Source organism: Centrocercus urophasianus, unplaced genomic scaffold (genome assembly GCF_019232065.1).
Source record: "Centrocercus urophasianus isolate 14NV4802_14NV808 unplaced genomic scaffold, USGS_Curo_1.0 seq_21, whole genome shotgun sequence".
Classification (NCBI taxonomy): Eukaryota; Metazoa; Chordata; class Aves; order Galliformes; family Phasianidae; genus Centrocercus; species Centrocercus urophasianus.
In genome coordinates this window covers 13869123-13890424 of record NW_024884767.1, presented here as the reverse complement: position 1 = coordinate 13890424, position 21302 = coordinate 13869123, and the positions used below count along the sequence as shown (strand labels likewise).

The window sequence follows — 21302 nt, the reverse complement described above, 5'->3', positions numbered from 1 at the left end:
TAACCATGTCCTTCAGTACCACATCTACACATTTCTTGAACAGCTGCAGTGATGCTGACTCCACCATCTCCCTGGGCACCCTGTTCCAATACTTTACTGCTCTTTCTGAGAACAAGTTTTTCCTACTATACAACCTGAGCTTCTTCTGGTAGATCACAAGGCCACTAGCTCTCATTCTATCACTGTCATCTGAAAGCAGAGTCCAACCTCCACCTTGCCATAATCTCCTTTCAGGTAGCTAGCTGTACAGAGTGATAAAGCCTCCCCTGAACTTCCTATTTCCCAGAGTAAAGAATCCCAGTTCCCTCAAGCTGCTGCTCCCAAGACTTGTGCTCCAGACCCTTCTTCACAGCTTTGCTGCCTTCACCCCAAACAGCCTGTGGCATAGTACACTGACCCACAGCCCTGACCCAGCCTGCCATTTCTGTGTGACAGTCACAAGCACATTTCTGGGACCGCGGTAGTGGTGCTGGTCTCCTCTGTTCAAAACTTCTTGAAGACATGGCAGGGCCCATGCTGTGCCGGTGTCAAGGCTGTGTACCCCAAGTCCGGCTGGACGCCTCGGCAGAGTGGAAGCGTAAGGACATCCCAGGACCGAACAGCCACAAGAAGGGACGGCACAGCACGGCACGCCCGCCTGGGGCAAGGCTCTGTTTGCTCTGCCGGCACCATGCGCAGCAGCTGCTCGTCCTCCCGCCGCCGCGATGTGAGCGCGGGGTGGAGTGAGACGGCGCTCGCCTTATGCAACCGGCTCAGGGAGCGGCCCCCGCCGCCTCTTCAGCGGCTCGGCGCGCCGCCGGGAGTCCCGAGGAGGGAGGGGAAGGCTAAAGGTGCTGAGCTACCGCCCCCCCCGACCTCGCCTCTCTCCGCGGTGCTCGCATTCCGCCAAGTGCGGAGCTGGCTGCGGCTGGCCGGCGGCTCCGGGCGCGGCCGAGGCTGAGGCGGGTGCTTGCCGTTGGGTTTCCTCTCAGACTGCGCCCCGGCAGGCTGCTCGCTGGGTGCCGCGCCGTGTGCTGTAAGGAAATGCGTTCCTGGGACGACCTCTCTCCGTTCCCAATGCTTCTTCCCTCCTGGTTACCGGGCGTTGCGGCCGGCATTGCCTCCTTGCATCTCATCCAGAAACTTCTCTTCCCCTACTTCTGGGCTGATCTGAGATACTTGCTGAAGGTGCTGCTTTATGGGCTGAGAGTGGAGAGCTACAGGCAGAGAGGGAAGGTTGTCACCGTGCTGGACAAGTTTGTGAAGCTGGCTGAGAAGCAGCCCCGCAAAGCATTCCTCATCTATGATGGGAAGGTGCTCTCGTACCGGGATGTGGACAGGCGCAGTAACAGGGTAGCGCAGGTTTTCCTTCACCACGGCACTCTGAAGAAGGGTGACACGGTGGCCCTGCTGATGGGCAACGAGCCTGATTTCATCCACGTGTGGTTTGGACTGGCCAAGCTCGGATGCGTGGTGGCTTTCCTCAACTTCAATGTCCGCTCCAGGTCTCTCCTGCATTGTCTCACTAGCTGTGAACCCAAGATATTGATTGTGGGAGCAGGTAGAGTATTCAGATGATTTATATGTCTAAAGCTTTTAGTGTCACATTCTTCCACTGTATGCCCTTTCAGCTCCTTCACTGAAAACCAAAGTTTGAGATGTTCATGGAATGAAAGAAATCTGCGGCTTTCTAGCTTCAGGGCTTCGGGATAAAGCTGAAGTCACATAAATGAAGTATATCCATGCTCTGGGGGCATGGATTTAACCTGTTCTTGATGGTATTCATTGCAGAAAAGTTTGCAACATCTGCACGTAGCTTGTTCCAAATGTTTAATTACTTCAAAAATTACCCAATATGTCTCAGAGAACATTAAAATGAGCTAATGAGAATGGTTTCCCACTGTTTGAAACAGTCAATTTTTATGTTACATTATTAAGTAATGAATTTTATTTTCCTGAACTGTTCTACCATTCTTGTAGTAGCTAAAACTGGAAAGTTTGTACCATAGCTATGAGCTATGCAGATTCTTCTTTAAATCTATTCACAAAGCTAAGCCTGTTTCCCAGAGTCTAGAACTGAGAGTTTTACTTTATAGGTGCAGCATGTAGAAGGTTGATTTACAATAACCAACTTACCTTGTAAGTAGAAGATTATAGAAGAGATCACTGTGTTTCATTAGGTGATAACAGTGTCTTTTGTGTTTTTCCAGTACATTTTTTTATTATGTACTTAAAAATAATTCAAAAACTTCATGTAGATATACGGTGCATTTTATTATTGCAGTTAAGACCCAGTTATAGAGATCTATAAATCAAAGCCAGAGAGATATAACCTAAAATTGGGCTCCTGAGCACCTCTACCTTTTTGATCAACTCTTGGTGAAACCCACAATAGCAAAGGATCATGCAGAACTGTGACTCACTGGGTGAAGGAGGATAGTTCAAAATTTGAAATGTTGGCTTCATTCTGCCTCTCTAAAATCATTATTTCAAATGTTTCAAATTATTTCAAATGCCTTATGTCTAGTTCACATCTTCTTGTCTTGTTCCTGTTAACAAAGTTTGCAGGGCTTTGCATTCATGAGACCTAACGTATAAATTTCTTTCTGTCTGCTCTATGCTACTGAAAATTTCTGCTTTCATGGTTGTATTTAATATTTTTCCCTTACATACTTTAAAATTACTATGTAGTTCCAATTGTATGCCTATGCTGGTTTAAGAGTAAAGGTGTACTTAATAACTAAACAAATGAAACTTAAATATAATCCCAAAGCGTATGGTGAGTGTTTCTGGTCTCTCAGTTTTAAATGTTGCCTTCTTACTTAATTAAAAGAATAACTCATTTAACACAGTCTCTTAAATATGTGCTTTTAAGTCATTAGACTGAGGAACTGGTTTAATCTTAAGGCAGTTCTTGAGCACTGTCTGTGATTGTTTTTTGTCTGCCATCTCAGCTCATAGAAAAGCAATGTGTAAATAGGTTATACCTACAAGCTGCTGTCTGAGTTGGTCTTTTATGTGATGGTATTCTTACATTATTCGTGGGTCTCTGTGTTCAATTCCTCAGACCCTTGAGGTACAAGATTTTACATTATTCTTTGGGATTTAGGAGCTCTTTTTGCCCATCTCTGTGAAAAAAGCTGAAGCCCTGCTTAGTTTGCTGGCCATGTCATATGGAGAAGCAGCCTCTGCAAAGAGATCTGTGTTTTCAAGTTTAGGGTTAACACACTGTTCAGAGGCAGTGAGGGCTGATTCACGTCACTCGAAACAAAAGGTTGGATCATACACTGTTATCACACATTGTGCTCCTTAATATTTATAAAAATTGCAGGTCAGTATTTAACAATGCATCTGCATAGTTGATTAGATAAATTCTCGGAGGTGTATTAACGTCTTTTCATCCAGTATTTGTGTTTCAAGGGTTACTGCCTTATCAGTAGGTATGACCTGAGTTTTTCTTGTGTGCTTTGCTCTTTTGATGCTCTTTTCTACAGGACTGTAGATAGCCTGAACTCAGCATACTAAATTGGATATTCTATTGCACAAGGCATACACTAAAAACACTCGTGTTCCAGCTTGTGTTAAAAATTCCATTTAAAGAGTTACAAAGCTGTATTTTCAGTACTTTGGATTACCTTTGATCTAGTTAACACTGCAGCACGATGGAAATTGTCCTGTCACATTTTGGTCATTAACTGTCTGTGCTCAGCAGGACCAAATTTTCTCTTGAAATTTGTGCTTGTTAGTGGCACATTAAATCTGGATTTAAATCTCAATCTGCATTTAAATCCAATTAAATTTCATTTCTGTGACAGTGGACCTCCAACTTTCTGTTGATATCTGCATCACTACCCACAGATCAATTGTTTATTGACAAATCTCTGTGTTGGTTGACAAATCTCTGTGTGTGGCAATTGCATCTTATTTCTTCTTTTGGTATATCTTGTCATTTTTTTTCAGTATGCTTTAACTTTCTCTCCAGATAGTCTGGGTGGTATTTATGGTTACATTTTCTTCCATACCTTTCATGTTGCTTCTTGCAAGATCACTCTAATGTGTGGACTTTGTACTCCTAAGTTGTCTTTTCTGTCTGCAAATTTTTCAGAGGCTGTGGTTTAGTATAATCTTTCCTTCAGCATTTGCAGCCAGGTCTTGTTCTTGTCTGACAATACTGTGATAATCTCTCTGCTATTTCTGACTTTGGATTCAAGTTTTCTAGCAGAACTGATGTTTTGGGGTTTCATTTTGATTTAGTTGCAGGAAGTTTGCAGAATACCTGAAGCTTTGATTCTTCTCATATGCTAGAAGAGCTGCGAAGTGTCTCCTTCTTGTTGGTTTCTTATGTGAAATGAGTATCTCTAGCAAGTGGTATTTTTTGCAGAATAGCAGTGTTCTTTTAGTTCATTTAGCATAATTTGTTGTTGCCTGCAACACCTAGTAACTTAGTTTATTCCCTTTAGAATTGCCTTGCATGTAAGACACATGCAGATTCTGTTTTGCCAATATATATACCTTGTGTTCCTTTCTAGTATTTCCACTTGGCATTGTAGTTCAGAACAAATTTTTCTTTAGCTGTTTTCATTTGCTGTCTTTTCAAAAGCATTTCAATGACTTTGGGATCTTTAGCTCTTGCTTTTATTTCTTATCTAACTTTTTCAGTCTTCCATCTTCAGAAACTTTCTATCACCACTCACATTCTGGAGAATACTTGTTTTAAGAGTCAGAAGCTTGAAACTGTGTTTTAAATAAGGCAGCAATTGTCCGAGAGGTAGGTAGGTAAAGAACTTGTGAAGGAGAAAAAGGAAGCTGTATGCCTTCTGCCTATCAAATTGTCAGTTGACTGGGAATCTGATCTGCTAAAAGGTGCTTATTCTGACTACATTTATTGCCGGATTCTGTCACCCTTATTTATTTAAATATTATGAGTACAAACAGAATTAAGATACTGAGTTACGCTTTAACTTTTAAGGCACTGTGGTCTTTGTAGGGAATATTTCTATTAATTGAAGTCTTACTTGAACAAGAAACGTATTTTATCTCAGCTGTGTAAAAGCAGTACCATAAAAAAACAGTCATAATCTAGTGACTCACCCAAAAGATACAAACAGAATTCATTAGTGCATTTATAGCATGCTCTTACTGGAAAGAGTTCAGCTGAGCCTTGCTTGCCATCAGTACTTCTGATTCAAGGATTTCGCTGTGAAAGGATTGTGTTACAACAGCCCTGACAGCAAAGACTACATGCTGTGTGTATGTGCTTGGGCAGCTGTTCTTAAGTGATTGTGTTTAAGCAAAACCATGACTGTGTTGGACTAAGATGACCTCCGACAGTCAGTCCCTTCTAATCTCATCCATTCTGTGATTCTGCCATTCAGAACGATATCTCTCAGCTGTGCAAAGTGCAGCTTTTTCCTGGCCAGAGTTCTTTACTCTTTAGGCATCAGCAGTGCTTTGTGCAGTAATCAAACTCTTTTTGCCAGTTATTTGAGCTCAGAACCACGATTTATGCTGATAGAGGTAAAGTTCAGACAGAAATGTGTCTACATCCTGCCAAAAATGAGTAAAGAAAATATTTGATGTATTTTTAAATTATTATTATGTAAAAATAGCAGTGTCGTCTTTCATGTGGAAGTCATTGGGTACAAAAAAAAAAAGAATTTTGTAAGAATTTGTCTTTTCTGAACTTTGAAATAAGTGATCAAAGGTATATGGACCTGAACATACAGGACAAGGAAAGCATAGCAGATCTGCAGAAGACACTCTTAACAGTTCTATTTGACGCTGTATCTCTTTGAGCATTTGTTTTATTTCAACCTTTTTCTTTGTCCCAAGATATCCTTTGATGGGAAGATTGTGCCCACTGAATGTTTTCTGCCTACAGTGGCACTTCAAGATTCCATCACTGGATCTGCAACTGACTTGAAATTTCTGTTTTTACTACTTAGTGAGAATAGACGCTGAGTACAAGGAGTCACTTGGCAATCAGGTACAGGTAACAGTAATTTTTCTGATGCCAGACAGTGTGGGAAACAGTTTGGACATGCCATAGTTTACTGAGTCAGGGTGCTCATCAAATTTATGTAAGAACAATTTGATACAGCTTGCTTACTGAGTAACTTCTTGTTCAGTGCAAGTCTATCTCATAATCTGATTTATTCCTTTCATCAGTGTAGGACTGTTGTCTGTTTGCCAATAGGCCACATTGTTTCTTTCCTAGGAAATAATATAAAAAACCTTTTGTACATCTTGCAGTCTAGGACAGTTGCTTATAACCAAAGTGTGTTTCCTTTCTTTCTTAAAAGAGCCTCAAAAGATGTTTAATATATATGCATGTGAACTTAACATAACACAGTTTCATGAGCATTTTGTTAAACAATGAGTTGCTAAAAAAGGAAAAAAATATTTGGAGAAGCACATTCCTTTTGACATATCTTTAATTTTTTTTTTCTTCAGTGGAATAGGTAGCAATGGTGAATATTCATATACTAACTGTGTAAACAGTGCACACAGAGCTGCTGTCTATATTGCAAAACATTAGATAAAGTCATTTCTTCTAAAGCAAATAAACCAAAACCTGATCAAAATTTCATGGTTTACAGAGCCAAAAAGTACTTGAAAACCACAGATATGAATAGCTGAATTGCTTTACTATCATTTCTTTACTATGTGGTTAATTACACATGCCAGGTACCTCTAGAAATATTGAAATGTAGTAGTTTCTCTAAGCAGGCTGTTTATTTTTGGCACAAGGACAAGATGATATGTAAGGACCAGTGAGCTCTATGCAAGATCAGGCATGTAAATTCTCTGTTCATGGAACAACACGAGTTGACTGTCATCTGAATTATTCTCTGGAAATGCCTTAGCACAGCTGAGAGTTCTGTCTTCCAATACCCCTTGTTCATTCCTGTTCCAGAAGTAACTTTATGTTTCTGCCACTTTGAAAACTGCAATTTTAAATTACCCTTTGTTTATCATTACAAATGTTCACATATTGCTCCAAGTAATCGGTTCCTGAACAAAAAAGAAAAACGCTGTTCTGTTGTATAATTTACTCACAGATCTAATGTTCAATAATCGTTTAAAAAAATAGCCAGTTCTTGTACAACAGAAACAGGCCTTCGTCGTATGAGCTGAGAAACAGCATGCGTTTCTATTCTGAAGTTGGATCTTAATTATTTAGAGTAAAAATATTTCACTCTACTAAAAGGGAGTTATTCCCTTCTGTTATTCTTTGATATTAAATGACTATACACATGAAGTTGATATTAGTAATTACCATTTCCTTTCCTCAAATAAAGAAAGGAAAAGAAAAAAAAAATTAGAGAGAAATCCTTTTTTTTTTCTTTTTTGTAGTTCTTATTTCTCAAACACTTAAAGAACTAGGTGCACACCTTATCTGGAATTTCTGAATTAAAAAAAAAAAAAAAAGCAAAAAACAAAAAAACAAAAAACAAAAGAAAACAAGAAAAACATATCAGAAATATTTGTGAATTTTTCTTTTTTATTATATACTTCTAAGCAAAAATATCTTCCGCAGAGAGAACAGCAATAGGCCAGTGTTACACCTTCATTTTTATTATTGTCAAAAACATGGAAGACAGAGCAATTAGAAATAACTCAAGAAGTAATGAATCTAGCTATGGAAAATGAAGAAATTCAGTAATGGCCTCTTTGGTACCTGCATTACTTATTAACAGAGATACTGTTTTCTTGAATTTCTTTTGAATGCTTAGTATCTGTACACCACACTGACGATACAATGTGGCCAGCTGAGTTTGGTATGTGTGATTACCAGGAATTGTGGAAATTGAGAAATCCTTAATATTAACAATGAACAATTCTTAACTGTCCTTAACATCTCTGCCAGCACAGTAATTGGTGCCTATGCCAATACAGTCAATAAACTGTTACGGATTTTGTACTCTTTGACTATTTTTGAGAACAGAAATTGAGCTCCAACCACTTCGAATACACTTTTATTTCTTTTAATCTAACCCTGTACCTGCAACTACCAGTATATTTGGAAGCAACATAGTCATTTAGTCCTCCTTGGTTTATTAACAGCTGTTAATCATTAGAAATACTGCTGTTGTGCTTTAATATTTATTTATGAATAGAAAAATATGCCCTAATTTTATAATGCGACAGCAAAGGGGAATTACTGTTGAGAGAACCTGAATTTTCACTGTGTAAGATTTCCTTCAGTCCACACTGCTGTGCTTAAAATGACTTTTCTTTCTCATTACTGTGTTCTACGTATAGTGAGTGAAAGGGGACTGTACTCAAATTATTCAAATAGAGTGCTCTTTCAGATTTTCATTATTATTTGGATGATATCTTCTTGAAATAACTCCACAGTGAAGGGAGTTAGGATGCAAAAATGATTATGTCACAACCCCATCAGATATACTTGCTAAAGATTTACAAAACATACAGAAGCCATCCTGTGTCATCTTCAGGTTTATAAGGCATTCATGTAAGGCATTCCCATGGGAATGGGAGGCTGTATCTCTGTTAAGGTAATAGAAGTGTCATTCACTAAAACATATAAAATAGTCTGTCAAGAGGAAAATATTTTTTTTGAATGATTAAATATCTTGCACAGTTATGGTGTACAGTATATGCAAAAGAGTTTTACTGATGATACTCGTATTTTGTATTTGCAAAATGAGCTTGGGGTTGGCATAAGGAGTTCAAATGCTGGCTCTGGCAGTGCTTTGCTATGAGGTTCTGGGTGAGTCATTTCAACTTTATTCATTTATTCATTTATAAAACCTGAGATAATAACATACGTTTATATCCACGGGAATATTTACAAGATTGATTATATAGGCTGAGGTCCAGTAATGCACTTAAGTGTAAATATATGAATGGTTATACTGAAAGCAGTATGACTGTTCCTACACCTAAGAAATTTGCTGGATTAGTACTTTAATATCTGTTTGATATTCTGATATTCAAATTGATTGAAAAATGCTTAAAAATATAAATACTAAATTCATTAGGAATTGGCCTCTGTTCAAATTTTTTCTATTTAATCTATTTTTTCTATTTAATCTGGAGCTAAACTGGGAAACTCTCAGTTTCTTTCCTGCTTAAGCAAAAAACATACATTTTATCTGCACTGCTGATTTTATTTTATAAAAGTGAGTTTGCATTTAAACTCAGGTAAAAGCTAATAGGAGTGTTATTTGTGAATGAATGAATGTGTAGTTACAAAAAATAATGTGTTTGATACCTAAAATTAGACTCAGGCGAAGATTAAGTCGAAGAACCACAGAAATAGACACATTTTTTGGAAGTGTCTGAATAAGCCACAGGGCCGTATCATATTTCTATTCTCTGAAATTCAGGTGTCCATAACCATGTTACTTTGCTTTTTTTTTTCTTCTTCCTTTTTTTTTTTTTCCTTTTAATCTTTTTCTTTCTTTTTTTTTTTTTTTTTTCTTTCCTCCCATCCCCCCTCTCATTTGAATCACATCTGTGTTTTTGAGAAAAAGAGCCTCTATTCAAGAGATTGCTGTTGAGGACATCCAGGGAAACCTGCACTGTAACTGTTGGCTGTGTGTATGTTTACCATTCACCTTTAATACTTATTCATCTTTTATTCAAAGCTTAATGATGCCACTTTCTATTCTTAACAATGAGAAAGAGTTGTAAAAAATGCAGTGGTAAGCAGAGAGCAGGAGCTGGTAATCAAGGACCACCATTTTGCTGTAAGAGCTAGATGACAATTAGACCCTGTGGAGTCAGCAGCGCTCTTATTATTTTAGATCCTGTTTTCATTCAATTTCCAGTCCACCTCATCACTATTTTATGTATTTACATCAATGAAGACGAATAAAATTTCCTGTTATAAAAATTAAAACTTTCAGAGAAATTGTATCTTAGTTGCATTTACTTTTTGGAGACATAATCTAACTAACATTATTTTATATTAAATTTTAAGACTTGCTTGGAACTTTAGAAGAAATTCTTCCTAACCTCCCGAAAGACATCAGTGTTTGGGTAATGTCCAAGGATTCCACTTTTCCAAGTGTGCATAGCCTTTTAGGCAAAATGGAGGCTGCATCTGAAGACCCTGTTCCAGTTAGTCGACGCTCTGCCAGTAACCTCAGATCTTCCGTTTTATATATATTTACTTCAGGAACAACAGGTACAAGTATGCTAAAGAGATTATATTTTCTTAAAGCTGTCATCTACAAGCTTGTTTTTTTTTTTTTTTTTTTTGACGCTCTCATCTTTTGATTAACCTTTTTATAATAGAATATCATATTTCGTATCATTTTGTTGGGAAATAAGCATTCTTCTTACTGATGAATACTTACATTTAAAGCATTATGTGCTTTTTCTTTTTTTTATTTGCTAGATTGTACAAATACCGTGAGAGAAGCTTTGCTACCTAGTTAACTGCTGAGGTGTTTATAAAATGTTTTTCCCTGTTTTTACAGTTAACATCCTAACACTGTACCCAGAACTTTAAAAAACAAGCAAATAGACATTTTTTCTTCATTAAGTCGAACTCTATGTATTGACTGAAAATAGGATTAAGTTATTAGACTTTTAGTGTAGAAACAGATGGCTAAATTTAATACCAGTTGTCTAGCAGCTAAGAAGCTAAGGCTGAAAACAAAACAAAACAAAACAAAAAAAACAACAAAAAAAACCCCCACAAACAACCGTTCAGTGACTTGAAAAGGAGCATGATGTTGCTAAAATAAGCAGGTTGGCATTCTCATTCAGTTTTAGCTGCAGGAGGAATTAAAGATTTATTTTATGGGTGGGTTTTTTTTGTTATGTTTTTTTTCCTTCATATAAATAATTATTTAGTATATTTGTTTCTGCTTCCAGGAGAAGATCTAAAAAGTAAAAATGTTTGTCTGGAATAAAAAAATCAAAAACCTCAAAATGTTCAGATGTCAGCTGTATAATAACACTATAGTAACACTAACACATATCATAGAAGAATAGAATACTTTGAGTTGGAAAAGACTTTTAAAGGTCATCTAGTCCAAATCCTTTGCAAAGAACATGCACATGCACAGCCAGATTAGCTTGCCAGGCCTTGATCCACCTTCGCCTTGACAGTCTCCAGGGATGGGGCATCAACCACATCTCTGGGCAACCTGTTTCAGTGCCTCACCACCCTCACTGTAAAAGACTTTTTCTTTGTAACTTAACTAAATCTCTCCTCTTTAAACTTGAAACTATTTCACCTTGTCCTTGGACCCCACTAAAAGTCTGTCCCCTTCTTTCCTGTAGCTCCCCTTCAGATATTGAAAGGTTACTAGGTCACCTCAGAGCCTTCTCTTCTGCAAGTTGGACAGCCCCAGGTCTTTCAGGCTGTCCTTGTGGGAAAGGTGCTCCATCCCTGGGATAATTTTTGTGGCCCTTCTCTAGATGTGTTCCAACAGATTTATGTCTCTCCTGTATGAAGGGCTCCCCATCTGTACACAATACTCCAGGCAAGGCCTCATCAGCACAGAGTGAGGGGCAGGATTTCCTACCTTACCCTGTTGGCCACACTTCCTTCGATGCAGCCCAGGATTTGGTTGGCTTTTTTGGGTGGCAAGGGCATATTGGCTGGCTTATGTCCAGCTTGCCATCCACCAGTATCCCCAGGTCTTTTTTTGGCAGGGCTGCACTCAATGCTTTCATCTCCTAGGTTGTATTGGTAGTGGATGTTGTCTCAACCCAAGCGCAAGACCTTGTATTTGGTTTTGTTGAACCTCATGAGGTTCACATGGGCCCAATACTCAAGCCTGTCTAGGTCCCTGTGGATGGCATCCTGTCCCTCTGATGCTTGAACTGCATCCCACACCTTGGTGTCATCAGCAAATGTGCTGAGGGTGCACTTGACTCCCCTGTCCACGTCATTGATGAAGATATTAAAAAGTATCAGTCCCAGCACTGACCGCTGTGCAACACCACTTGTCACTGATCTCCATTCAGACATTGAGACATCGGCCCCACGTCTGAACTTGATCCTGCAACCAGTTCTTCATCCATTGAACAGTCCATCCATCTGATCCGTATTTTCCCAATTTGGAGAGAAGGATGTTATGGGATACCTGTGTTTATTATATTAGTTTACATTGCATTTTTTTTATTCCTGTGCACTGTAATTAGAAGGATAAGACTAATTAGAAGGATAAGATTTACTTAGCTTAAGGAGTCTGGGATACCTTCTTTTACTATAAAGTAAGTCAACATTTAAGCACTTTTGATAATGCAAGAGACTAGTGTTTAATATAAAATTACTGGCTGTTAGGATACTTTAAAGTAAGTACTGTCTAGCACAGCCTGTAGTCAGCTGTTCGTAGCAGCAGAAAGAAAGAACTCAAGACTCTCCAGAGCATTTCATAGAATCTCAAAATCACAGAACAGCTTAAGGTGCCAGGGCCTCCTATCTGGCTGAACCCCTCTGTTAAAGCACAGACACACACCAGCTCAGGACCAGACCTGAGGCAGCTTTTGAAGATCTCTGAGGGTGGAGACCCCATAAGCTCCCTGGGCAATCTATTCCACTGGAATTCCTTTTTGGTTGGCATCATGGATTTACTGCATTTTCTTTTTTGTGATGAGTTTTGGAATAACTGTTAACTAGAATCTCCATAGATTATGCTTCCACTTAACAGCTCTAGTTAGTTTTCAAAATAAAGTAGCTTCAGTAGAAGAAGTGATAAAGCTTTCACAGATCCACTACATTTTTTGAAATTTAAATAGTTGTATTTTTTATTAGTCAAGAAGACTAAGTCTGAAATTTTTGCATGTACTAGAGAACACATATTGAGTAAGATCGCATCCCCCATTCAGAAGAGCAAGTACCAGAGTACTTGTTCACAGTGACCACTTGTATAAGTCTAATTCAGCACAGATATCCTGTACTGAAAATCAAGAATCTCCTTGAGAAGAGCATAATTGGAATAGACTTTCAGCATCTTTTACTACATTGCATTAAATTCTACATAGTCTTCACAGCGTTCTAGAACAAGTTGCTAGACTTAGATGAACATATGTTTAGATAAGTGTACTCTACTGCATCTACCTGGTGCAGGTTGCATAGTTTTCTTAATTATGTTGGACTCTCTTGCCTAAAAAAGAACTATTCTGGTTTATGTAGAAAGAAGTTCATATGTACAGCTGACCCTTTGTTAGTTTTGTGTAATTAGATAGTGTATTGATCAAGATCTCTTATTTGAATCGATTTACATCAGATTTAATAACTAACACACGTCTGATAACTAACAATCATCTGATGTGTTGTTACGTGTGAAAAACAAACATACAATACGGCTCTTACAGTTGTCTATTTAGCTGAACAGGTGTCTATCAAAGTACTGATACAGTTATGATTTTAAAGAAATCACTTTGAAAGAAAGAAATGGCTTCTCTTGAAGGTGAGCTTTATGCAGAGTATTCTGTTTTCATTACAGGTCTTCCAAAGGCTGCAGTCATCAGTCACATGCAAGTTCTTAAAGGAGCTGCTGGACTCTGGGCTTTTGGTGCTACTGCAGAAGACATAATTTATATTACTCTGCCTCTTTATCACAGTGCAGCATCTCTTCTTGGTATTGGTGGATGTATTGAATTAGGTAGGATTTATTTAATTTTTGATGTACAATTAATTATTATAAACATACATCTAAAGAAATTTGGCTTCACTGCTTTTAGAGGAACTAAATCAATGAACATTATTTTCTGGGTAGCTTTATGGGTCTGCATTTTGAGGGCATAGGAAGGTCTTGTAATAGAGGAGGACCTCTTTTGCCAGCTGTTTTTCGGCAAAGATTATGTAGTTATTTGGGTCAAAAATGTTTGGTTTTTTTTTTTATTATTTTTATTTTTTTATTTTTTTTGGTAAAAAGAAACTCAGAAGCATGTATTTTGGTAGTGTGTGTAGCACATAAGTGTGTGTACAGACTAAGTACTGTACACTGCAATATAATTAAAATGTTCTTTGGTGAATTTAAGAAAACCAGTGGATACAAACACAGCTAGATAAGCTGCCACTTAGAGAAAAAAACTGATTTCTTTTTCTATTGCATCCATTAAGGCGCAACGTGTGTCTTAAGAAAGAAGTTTTCAGCTAGTCAGTTCTGGAGTGACTGCAAAAAGTACAATGTGACTGTCATCCAGTACATTGGAGAACTTTGCCGCTACCTTTGCAGCCAACCGGTGGTAAGTGGCAAAGATGATGGCAATTCATCTGTAAGTAACTCGTACACTTATTGTTCTTGCACTGGTTATGTAGGAAGAAGGGAAGGAAGTAAAGCTGTGTTCGGCTTTTTCCTCTGCCCTTCATCTTGCATGAGATTCCTGAAATATTTGGTGATCTGTAGACTGTAAAAAAAAAAATTAACTGTTTGAACTGTGAAAATGTTAAGGTAAGAGAAAGGACTTAGAGATTAAAAATGGAATCAGTGCCATTTAGTGAATAAATATTAGAGATTTACAAACTAACTTCAGAAAACCTGGATTACCGTTAAATACCCTTTCAGAATTTTCAAAACTTTGTTTTTTGGCATGTAAGTGTTTGAGAAGTCTAAAATTTTGCAGGTTGTGTTTCATTACTGTTTTGGCTTGTTGGGTTCCTTGTATGATCCACGTGGATCGTATTTTGAAATTTTGAAGTAGTTTAGTCTGATCAGAAGACTGTCTTTGTTCCAGTTAGAAAGCTATTTCAGACAACAGTGCAAATTTCATTAAAGTGACATTCTTCCCTTACTCTACTTAAGCCTTAACTTGAAAATACATCTTTTCCCTTGGTACTCAGCAGTGTGATGTTCTTTCTGCAGGTTATTGAGTGCAGTGTGTGCTGAACCTATTGTAAATATCACACAGAGCTGACTGACTCTTGTTAATTGAATTAACTCCTGGTCTAACTATTTTATTGTATCTTCCTATATCCACAACTTGATGTTAGAGAGAGACAAAGCTTTAGGCTAAGTTAAGTGCATAAGATTTGTTGGGGTTTTTTTGGGGGGTTGGACTCGATGATCTCTGGAGGTCCCTTCCAACCCCTACAATTCTGTGATTCTGTGATTAATTGAAGATTTATTATGGAATAATACAGATAGAATGGATAAAGAAAATAACTTGTTTCATAACAAACACTTGTGTTTGTCAAAATGAATATGAAACAAGTACTCAGAGTTCAGTTTTAACTAAAACTCATCTTCCTAATGATGGCAATTGCTGTTCTATTCATTTATGAGCTGCAGGCTGTCCTATTTTGTTTCAGTAATAAATGTGAAATTTTTCAATGTAAATGATTTTCTCTAGTAAAGCATTACAATAAATGCTTTTGAATAGTAAGTTGTGACCACAAGCAGCTTTTACTGAATAATAAATAAAAGCCAGTAACTGCTGGGAAGTATCTATACTAAGCATATGGAATGATGTCCTCTTTTAGTTTAACAACTTGTTTAGGAGAATGCATAAAGCAAAGTGAAAGTGTATGGAAGTTGGATGCAGTGCTAATGCAAATGTTAACTGTTTGAAGATTTTTCTTCTGCGTTTGTAAATAATGATAATATCATTTCAGAAATGTAATCAGAGGATTATTGGTAGTCACTGACTCAGTGTGGTGGCCAATTGCTCAGTGTCTGGATGGAGATCTTATTTCAAAGATTTTGAACAGAACTTTTGACAAGTCTTTGTGGTAGCTCCTAGACTCTTAGCTTAGCTGTCCTTGTTTGATCTATCTGCTTCTCACATCTGCATGTGCTCCTGAAGTCTTATTGCTGTAGATTTTTTCTGAAACCCGTTCTGCATCCAGTTTGTTTAGTAACCTGCTGTACTCAATGACCATTCATTAGAAAAGAAAGTCCTTTTTCTCTAAGTAAAAGCACAACAGTCCTGCATTATGTTATGCTTACAGCTATTTCTGGGTTCCTAAATAAGTAACTGTCATGCCTTTTCTCTTCCCGACTATTTTGCTACCCTGTTTGGTCATACAGAAAGTATAACAGCCAGTATAATAGAAATTGTAAACTTGTCTAACATATTAGCATGGCTTCTCCTATGAAAAAGGATATTCAGCACATTAATAATCTGGTTTTGCTGCTTGATATTGCGTAACATCTCTAGTTACAGTGCTCTAACAAATAACAAAATCTAACTCAGTACAGCTCCCTGTTTCATCTTTAGCAAAGGTCTTAGAAGGACTTTTCTATTAATCTATGGATACTTTTTTTCCTCAGGGGTGAGAGAGGGTCAACAGAAATAATCCCTTTCTGATTTACAGTAATGATATAATGATTTAAATAATATAGTGAGGCCTAAGCTTTGGGAAAGATAGGAATGGTAACAGCATTTCTTTCATGCTTGAAATAGTTTACCAATGCACATTAGAAGTCAGTCTTCTGGATTATTCTGTCCTCTTTTTTAGTTGTCTTATGCTGTTGTACATTATGACGTGAATTATTTCATTTACAGTCCTCTGCATGAACTTAGTAAGCTCTGAGTTAGAATCTAGAGTTTACTTCTACTTGTATTCAAAGTGTGTTTCACAGTTCAATAATTATTGTTCATAAGAATTTTTAAGTATCTGTCCTATTTTATCTCCATTTGATATTGAGTCAGTGTTATCCTTTGGCATCAGTAGCATTACCTTAGGATTACCTCTGATGTATAAGATTGTGTATGTAAGCTTCCAGGCTCGGTTTTGTTAAGCTGAAGCAAGCCAATCTCTACAACCAGTTTGGCCAAGGTTTTCTTTGGATAGGATTAAGTGCTGAATTGACTTTAGAAAAGATGCTTAAGGGTTTATTTTATTTAAATTCCGCTGCATTAGAACAATAGTATTTTAAAAGGGGAAGACAAGGAAGCTGACACCACAGGGTTTAGCAAACAGTTGTCAGTTAGTTCCCTGCTGTTGATTCAAGTGATGTGAGAAAGGGTGTAAGAACAGTGCTTATGTTGGTTGGATAACACTGTCATCTACCTGGACACAAGCTTTTTTGAAGGCAGCAGTTTTAACTGATACCAATCAGATAGAAGAGGAAAAATAAGTCAGAAAGCAATTCTCTACAACACAAGATTTACTTGATATTCCATTTTATTCTCTAATATAATTAAAGTTTTCTTCAGTTTATGTTCAGTACTAGAAATTGTTCTTACTCTTATCATTAACTTGTGGAATGGAAATTTGTGAAGCTACTTGTAGGTTTTCAACATAGACATTTTAATAAATATCCAAACCAGTAATATATCACAGTTACAGACAACCATATCTCTACCTTCTATCTGAATATTCTGAATACTCTGTATCACTTCAGTTTTACAATACCAGAGGGTCAGATTTTGCAAGTTTTTGTTTTTCTAGTAACCCGTGTATTTTTAAAGATGTTTGAGCAGTTACATATGTCATAAGCAGGCAGCATTCTTAATCCAAGTTGTCATTTATTTACTAGTATTAACAGTGGCTGAAACCAGTATTTGTACAAGTTAGTAAAGCTTAATAGAGAAAATGGAATGTTCGGATGAAGAAGCTTAGAGACAGACTGAGAATTTGAAGGCTTTTATTTTTATTTTTTGCCTCAAGGTTACATCAACTGATCTAATAAAACATAAACTGTATATTATTACAAACTTTGCCTTGTGATAGCTTTAAACTGTCATGGCTACAACAACAGCATTATTTTAAAACAGGATTTAAAAACAGGTTACAACCCTGTTCTTTTTGGCTACTACCTTCTGTTTAAATGTACTGGCCTGTTTCTCTTGGAACCTGCCCACAGGATGACTGTGTGTCTGGTTTTTGGTTCTCACCAATAAGGGTAAAGTTGAAAGCCTTCTGTTTTGTTCCTGTAGTTCTGTTCACCTTAGGAAGCACACAGATGAGCACTGAAGGCTAGCTGAGGTACCAGCTGGTGGTTATAGTATGGTGACTCCAGACTGGTGGAGACTTTAAGAGGTCCTGTATTTTGTTGAATTCCTTTCTTTACAGCTTGTTTCTTTAGACAGTCATCTTTTTGGTTCCACTATTGATGTCATTCAGAAAATGTTAGAATCATTTAGGGTGGGAAAGAACTTTGACTTCAGCCACCAACCTGAGTTACTCAGTCCCATTGCTAAACTTTGTCCCTTTTTGCTGCATTCACATGTCTTTTAAATATCTCGAGGGGTGGAGGTTCCACATAGTCCCTGGTCAGCCTTTTTCAGTGCTTGACAACTGTCTTCATGAAAAAAATTCTTACTGACACCCAAATTCAGCCTTTTCTGGTACCACTGGAGACCATTTCTTTGCATCCTTTCGCTTTTTACCTGAGAAAAGAGACTACCATCCAACTCACTTTAGCCTTTCAGGTAAGAGAACAGTGAGATGTCCCTGAAGCCCCCTCTTCTCCAGTCTAAACAGCCCCAGTTCCTTCAGCAATCCTCATTTGTCTTGTTTTCTATTCTTTTCACCAGCTTTGTTGCTCTTCTCTGAAGATTTGACAGAAACTCAGTGTCCTTTGTATCCAGAGCTCCAAAGCCAAATACAGTATTTGGACTGTAGTCTTATCAGTAGAAGGGGACAATCATTAGTTCTCCTGACCATGACGTTTCTGATATCATGATACCAAAGGCTGGAAATCACATTCACAGTTTTACAAAGGGAAGCTCCATATTTACAGTATACTTCAGAGATTCTGTAGATGTTTTAATGCTCTGAATTGACTTTTATGTTTTATGAGTTTTGTGAGTTATTAAGCTTTATGAAGCTTATTTTGACACATGGACTCCTGGGGCTTTCACAAAAAAAGACAATGATCTAATCTGTATTACTGTGTGAAACACAGACAGAAATGACTTTTCTTCCTGGTTAGATATTTTCTGAGGAAATAAAAGTACAGCTAAAGAAAACATTTCCTTTAGAAGAGCTAAAGAAATAAAACTCCAATTTAAACCTAATAGATCATGGTGGCCAGCCGTTTGGCTTCCCCGGGCCATCAAGTGAAGAGGAATATGTACATGTAACAAAACTTAGAAAATATATTTTTATTAAAACATCAAAGAAGGCAACAAACCCATAAAACTAGCTGGATATTTGACCTTGTTTTTTTGTAATTAATGTGTCAATGTCTGGATTGCTGAGAACTCTTGGTGAGTTCCCAAGGTGTTTGTCAGAGATTTTTGATCTAATTGTACTCCCTGTGTTTCATCCTAGAAAATAATTGTACACAAATGTATGTACTGCCAAAAAGTGATGACATGAATAAGGCATGAAGCAAGGCAAATTTTTCTCCAGTAAAATAGGTCTTAGTAAAAGAAAAGTGAAGAAGCATGATCAAATTTTATTTGAGTTGAATATCTGGTTGCAACTGTGTGCAGTCCATTTGAAAATTTGCAGGTGGTGTTTATATGTTGACTGAAAATGGAGTTGCAATAATACAAAAAAAATGGTAATTTTTTATGCAATCTTGAAACCGATTCTCGAATTGCCTTACATGATTGGAACAGCAGAAAAAATTATGAAATATGAGTTGCAAAACTAATTAAAAACATACTGTGAATTATTTTCTACTTTTTGAGAGCTTTTGAGATAGTGAAAAGTACAAAATTTGTCAGCACTACAGTAGAATTCTGGATATTTCTTCCACAGTAAACATGTAAATTTATTAATTTATTTTACAAAATAACATAAGCTGGAGCTTATTAGGTAAATAAGAGAAACTGTATATCTGCTTAATAACAAAAAAATTCATGTCTTCACAAGCACAAAGTACTTTGAATGGCATTTCACCAACTAATTACATAGAGTTATGAGGCTGGGTGGGATGGGATTTCAAGAAGTGACCTAGTGCACACCTATGCTGGGAGATAAACTCTGCGACCTCTAACAACTGAATGAGCTGCAACTAATCAGCCAGATACAGTGCCACAGCTTGTATGCAGTAACTGCACGCATGTTCTGCTGCAACAGTGGAATACCTAATGCCCTGACAGCCCAGAAAGCCACCTGTATCCTGGGCTGCATCAAAAGAAATGTGGCCAGTAGGCTGAGGAAGGTGAGCTTGCCCTCTGCTTTGAACTGTCCTATGAAGACAGACTGAGAGCTTGGGCTTCTCATCCTGAAGGAGAAAAGGGCCCTGGAACACCTGAGAGTGGTTTTTTGGTCTATAAGGGGGGACTAGAAGAAAGAAGGGAGCAGACTCTATCAGGGTCTGTTACAGCAGGATAAGGGGAAATGCTTTCAAACTAAAAGATGGGAGATTTAGATGGGATATAAAACGAAAAAGATTTATACGATAAGGGTACTGAAACATTGTAACAGGTTGCCCAGAAGAGATGGTGGTTGCCCCATTCCTGGAGACATTCAAGGTCAGACTGGATGGGGCACTGAGCTGTAGTTGTCTCTGTCCCTAAACTACTGTTAAAAACCACATATTAACGTTGCAAATTTACAATCAATTGGGGCTGCATTACTAGCTGTGCAGGGCCACATGCAGCCCGTGGGCCACATGTTGGACATACCTTTACTGAATATCAACATATTAATTAATGAAAGCATGAGACTGAGCTAAACTAAATAGCAGACAGCAAATTCCTGAAGCGAATGCATGTATCCTCTTCCTAGAATTCCTTCTGGCGCCTCTGTTCAAAAGCTGTATTTTATAGTTGTGGTTATGTATGTTACTAAAAAATCCCATAGCAGTTTATAATGAGGTATTACTGTGAAGTGAATGTAAGCATATATCTTGAAGAATTTAGTGCGTACGTAAGTCTAATGGCAGTAGAATAACTCTCGTTTGATTGTCTCTTTTTAACAGGGCTAATGGTTCAACAGATACCCAGTGAATATACATTCTGCAAGTCCTAGTGTTCTATCTATATTATATATTTAACAGATTTTTTCATTTCCTAGGCCCTATACTGCATACAGTTTAATCGAGCACATAGTACAGGAAACATTTTAGGCTGCCTTTGCTTATCTCCAAGTTAGCTTCTCCTGCTGTACAAACGATAAAAGTAGGACAATGAACCTTTCTTCTTGGATTTTTCTAATGCATTTGCTAGGTATGCTTTTATATAGCTGCAGTCATGAGTCCTTCCCACAGTCAACTAATAAGCTGTTGATGGCCCTTTAAAGTTCTTTTTTTAATCAGCAACTTAGTTATGTAAACAGTTGACATAGTTTATGAAGAACACTTGAGGAAAAGACTGGCAGATGAAGAATCCTAGCTATGTGATATTTAATATAACAAGGCAGATCTTGACTTGTCAGTTAATCGCTGTACAAATGAAACAAGCAGTCAAAATGGAGAAACAGTTTGTAAAGAAGTTCATTTAAAATGTATGCAACTATTTTGTATATGGTTCAAAGATCTTGA

General features: G+C 37.5%; 1 protein-coding gene across 3 annotated transcripts in view; it reads left to right on the top strand.

Annotated features, from left to right (window-relative positions):
- The first annotated feature begins 965 nt into the window (after window positions 1-965).
- SLC27A6 (solute carrier family 27 member 6) overlaps window positions 966-21302 on the top strand; it is a 38376-nt gene continuing 18039 nt past the window's right edge. For 2 of the 3 annotated variants that reach the window (XM_042822920.1, XM_042822919.1), the window contains exons 1-4: window positions 966-1540; window positions 9932-10138; window positions 13419-13577; window positions 14039-14163. In XM_042822920.1, coding sequence (XP_042678854.1) covers window positions 1024-1540; window positions 9932-10138; window positions 13419-13577; window positions 14039-14163 — 1008 coding nt within the window. In that variant the 5' untranslated portion in view covers window positions 966-1023. Of the gene's footprint in view, window positions 1541-9931; window positions 10139-13418; window positions 13578-14038; window positions 14194-21302 lie in introns of all 3 variants that reach the window. The other variant, XM_042822918.1, reaches the window with a different exon arrangement.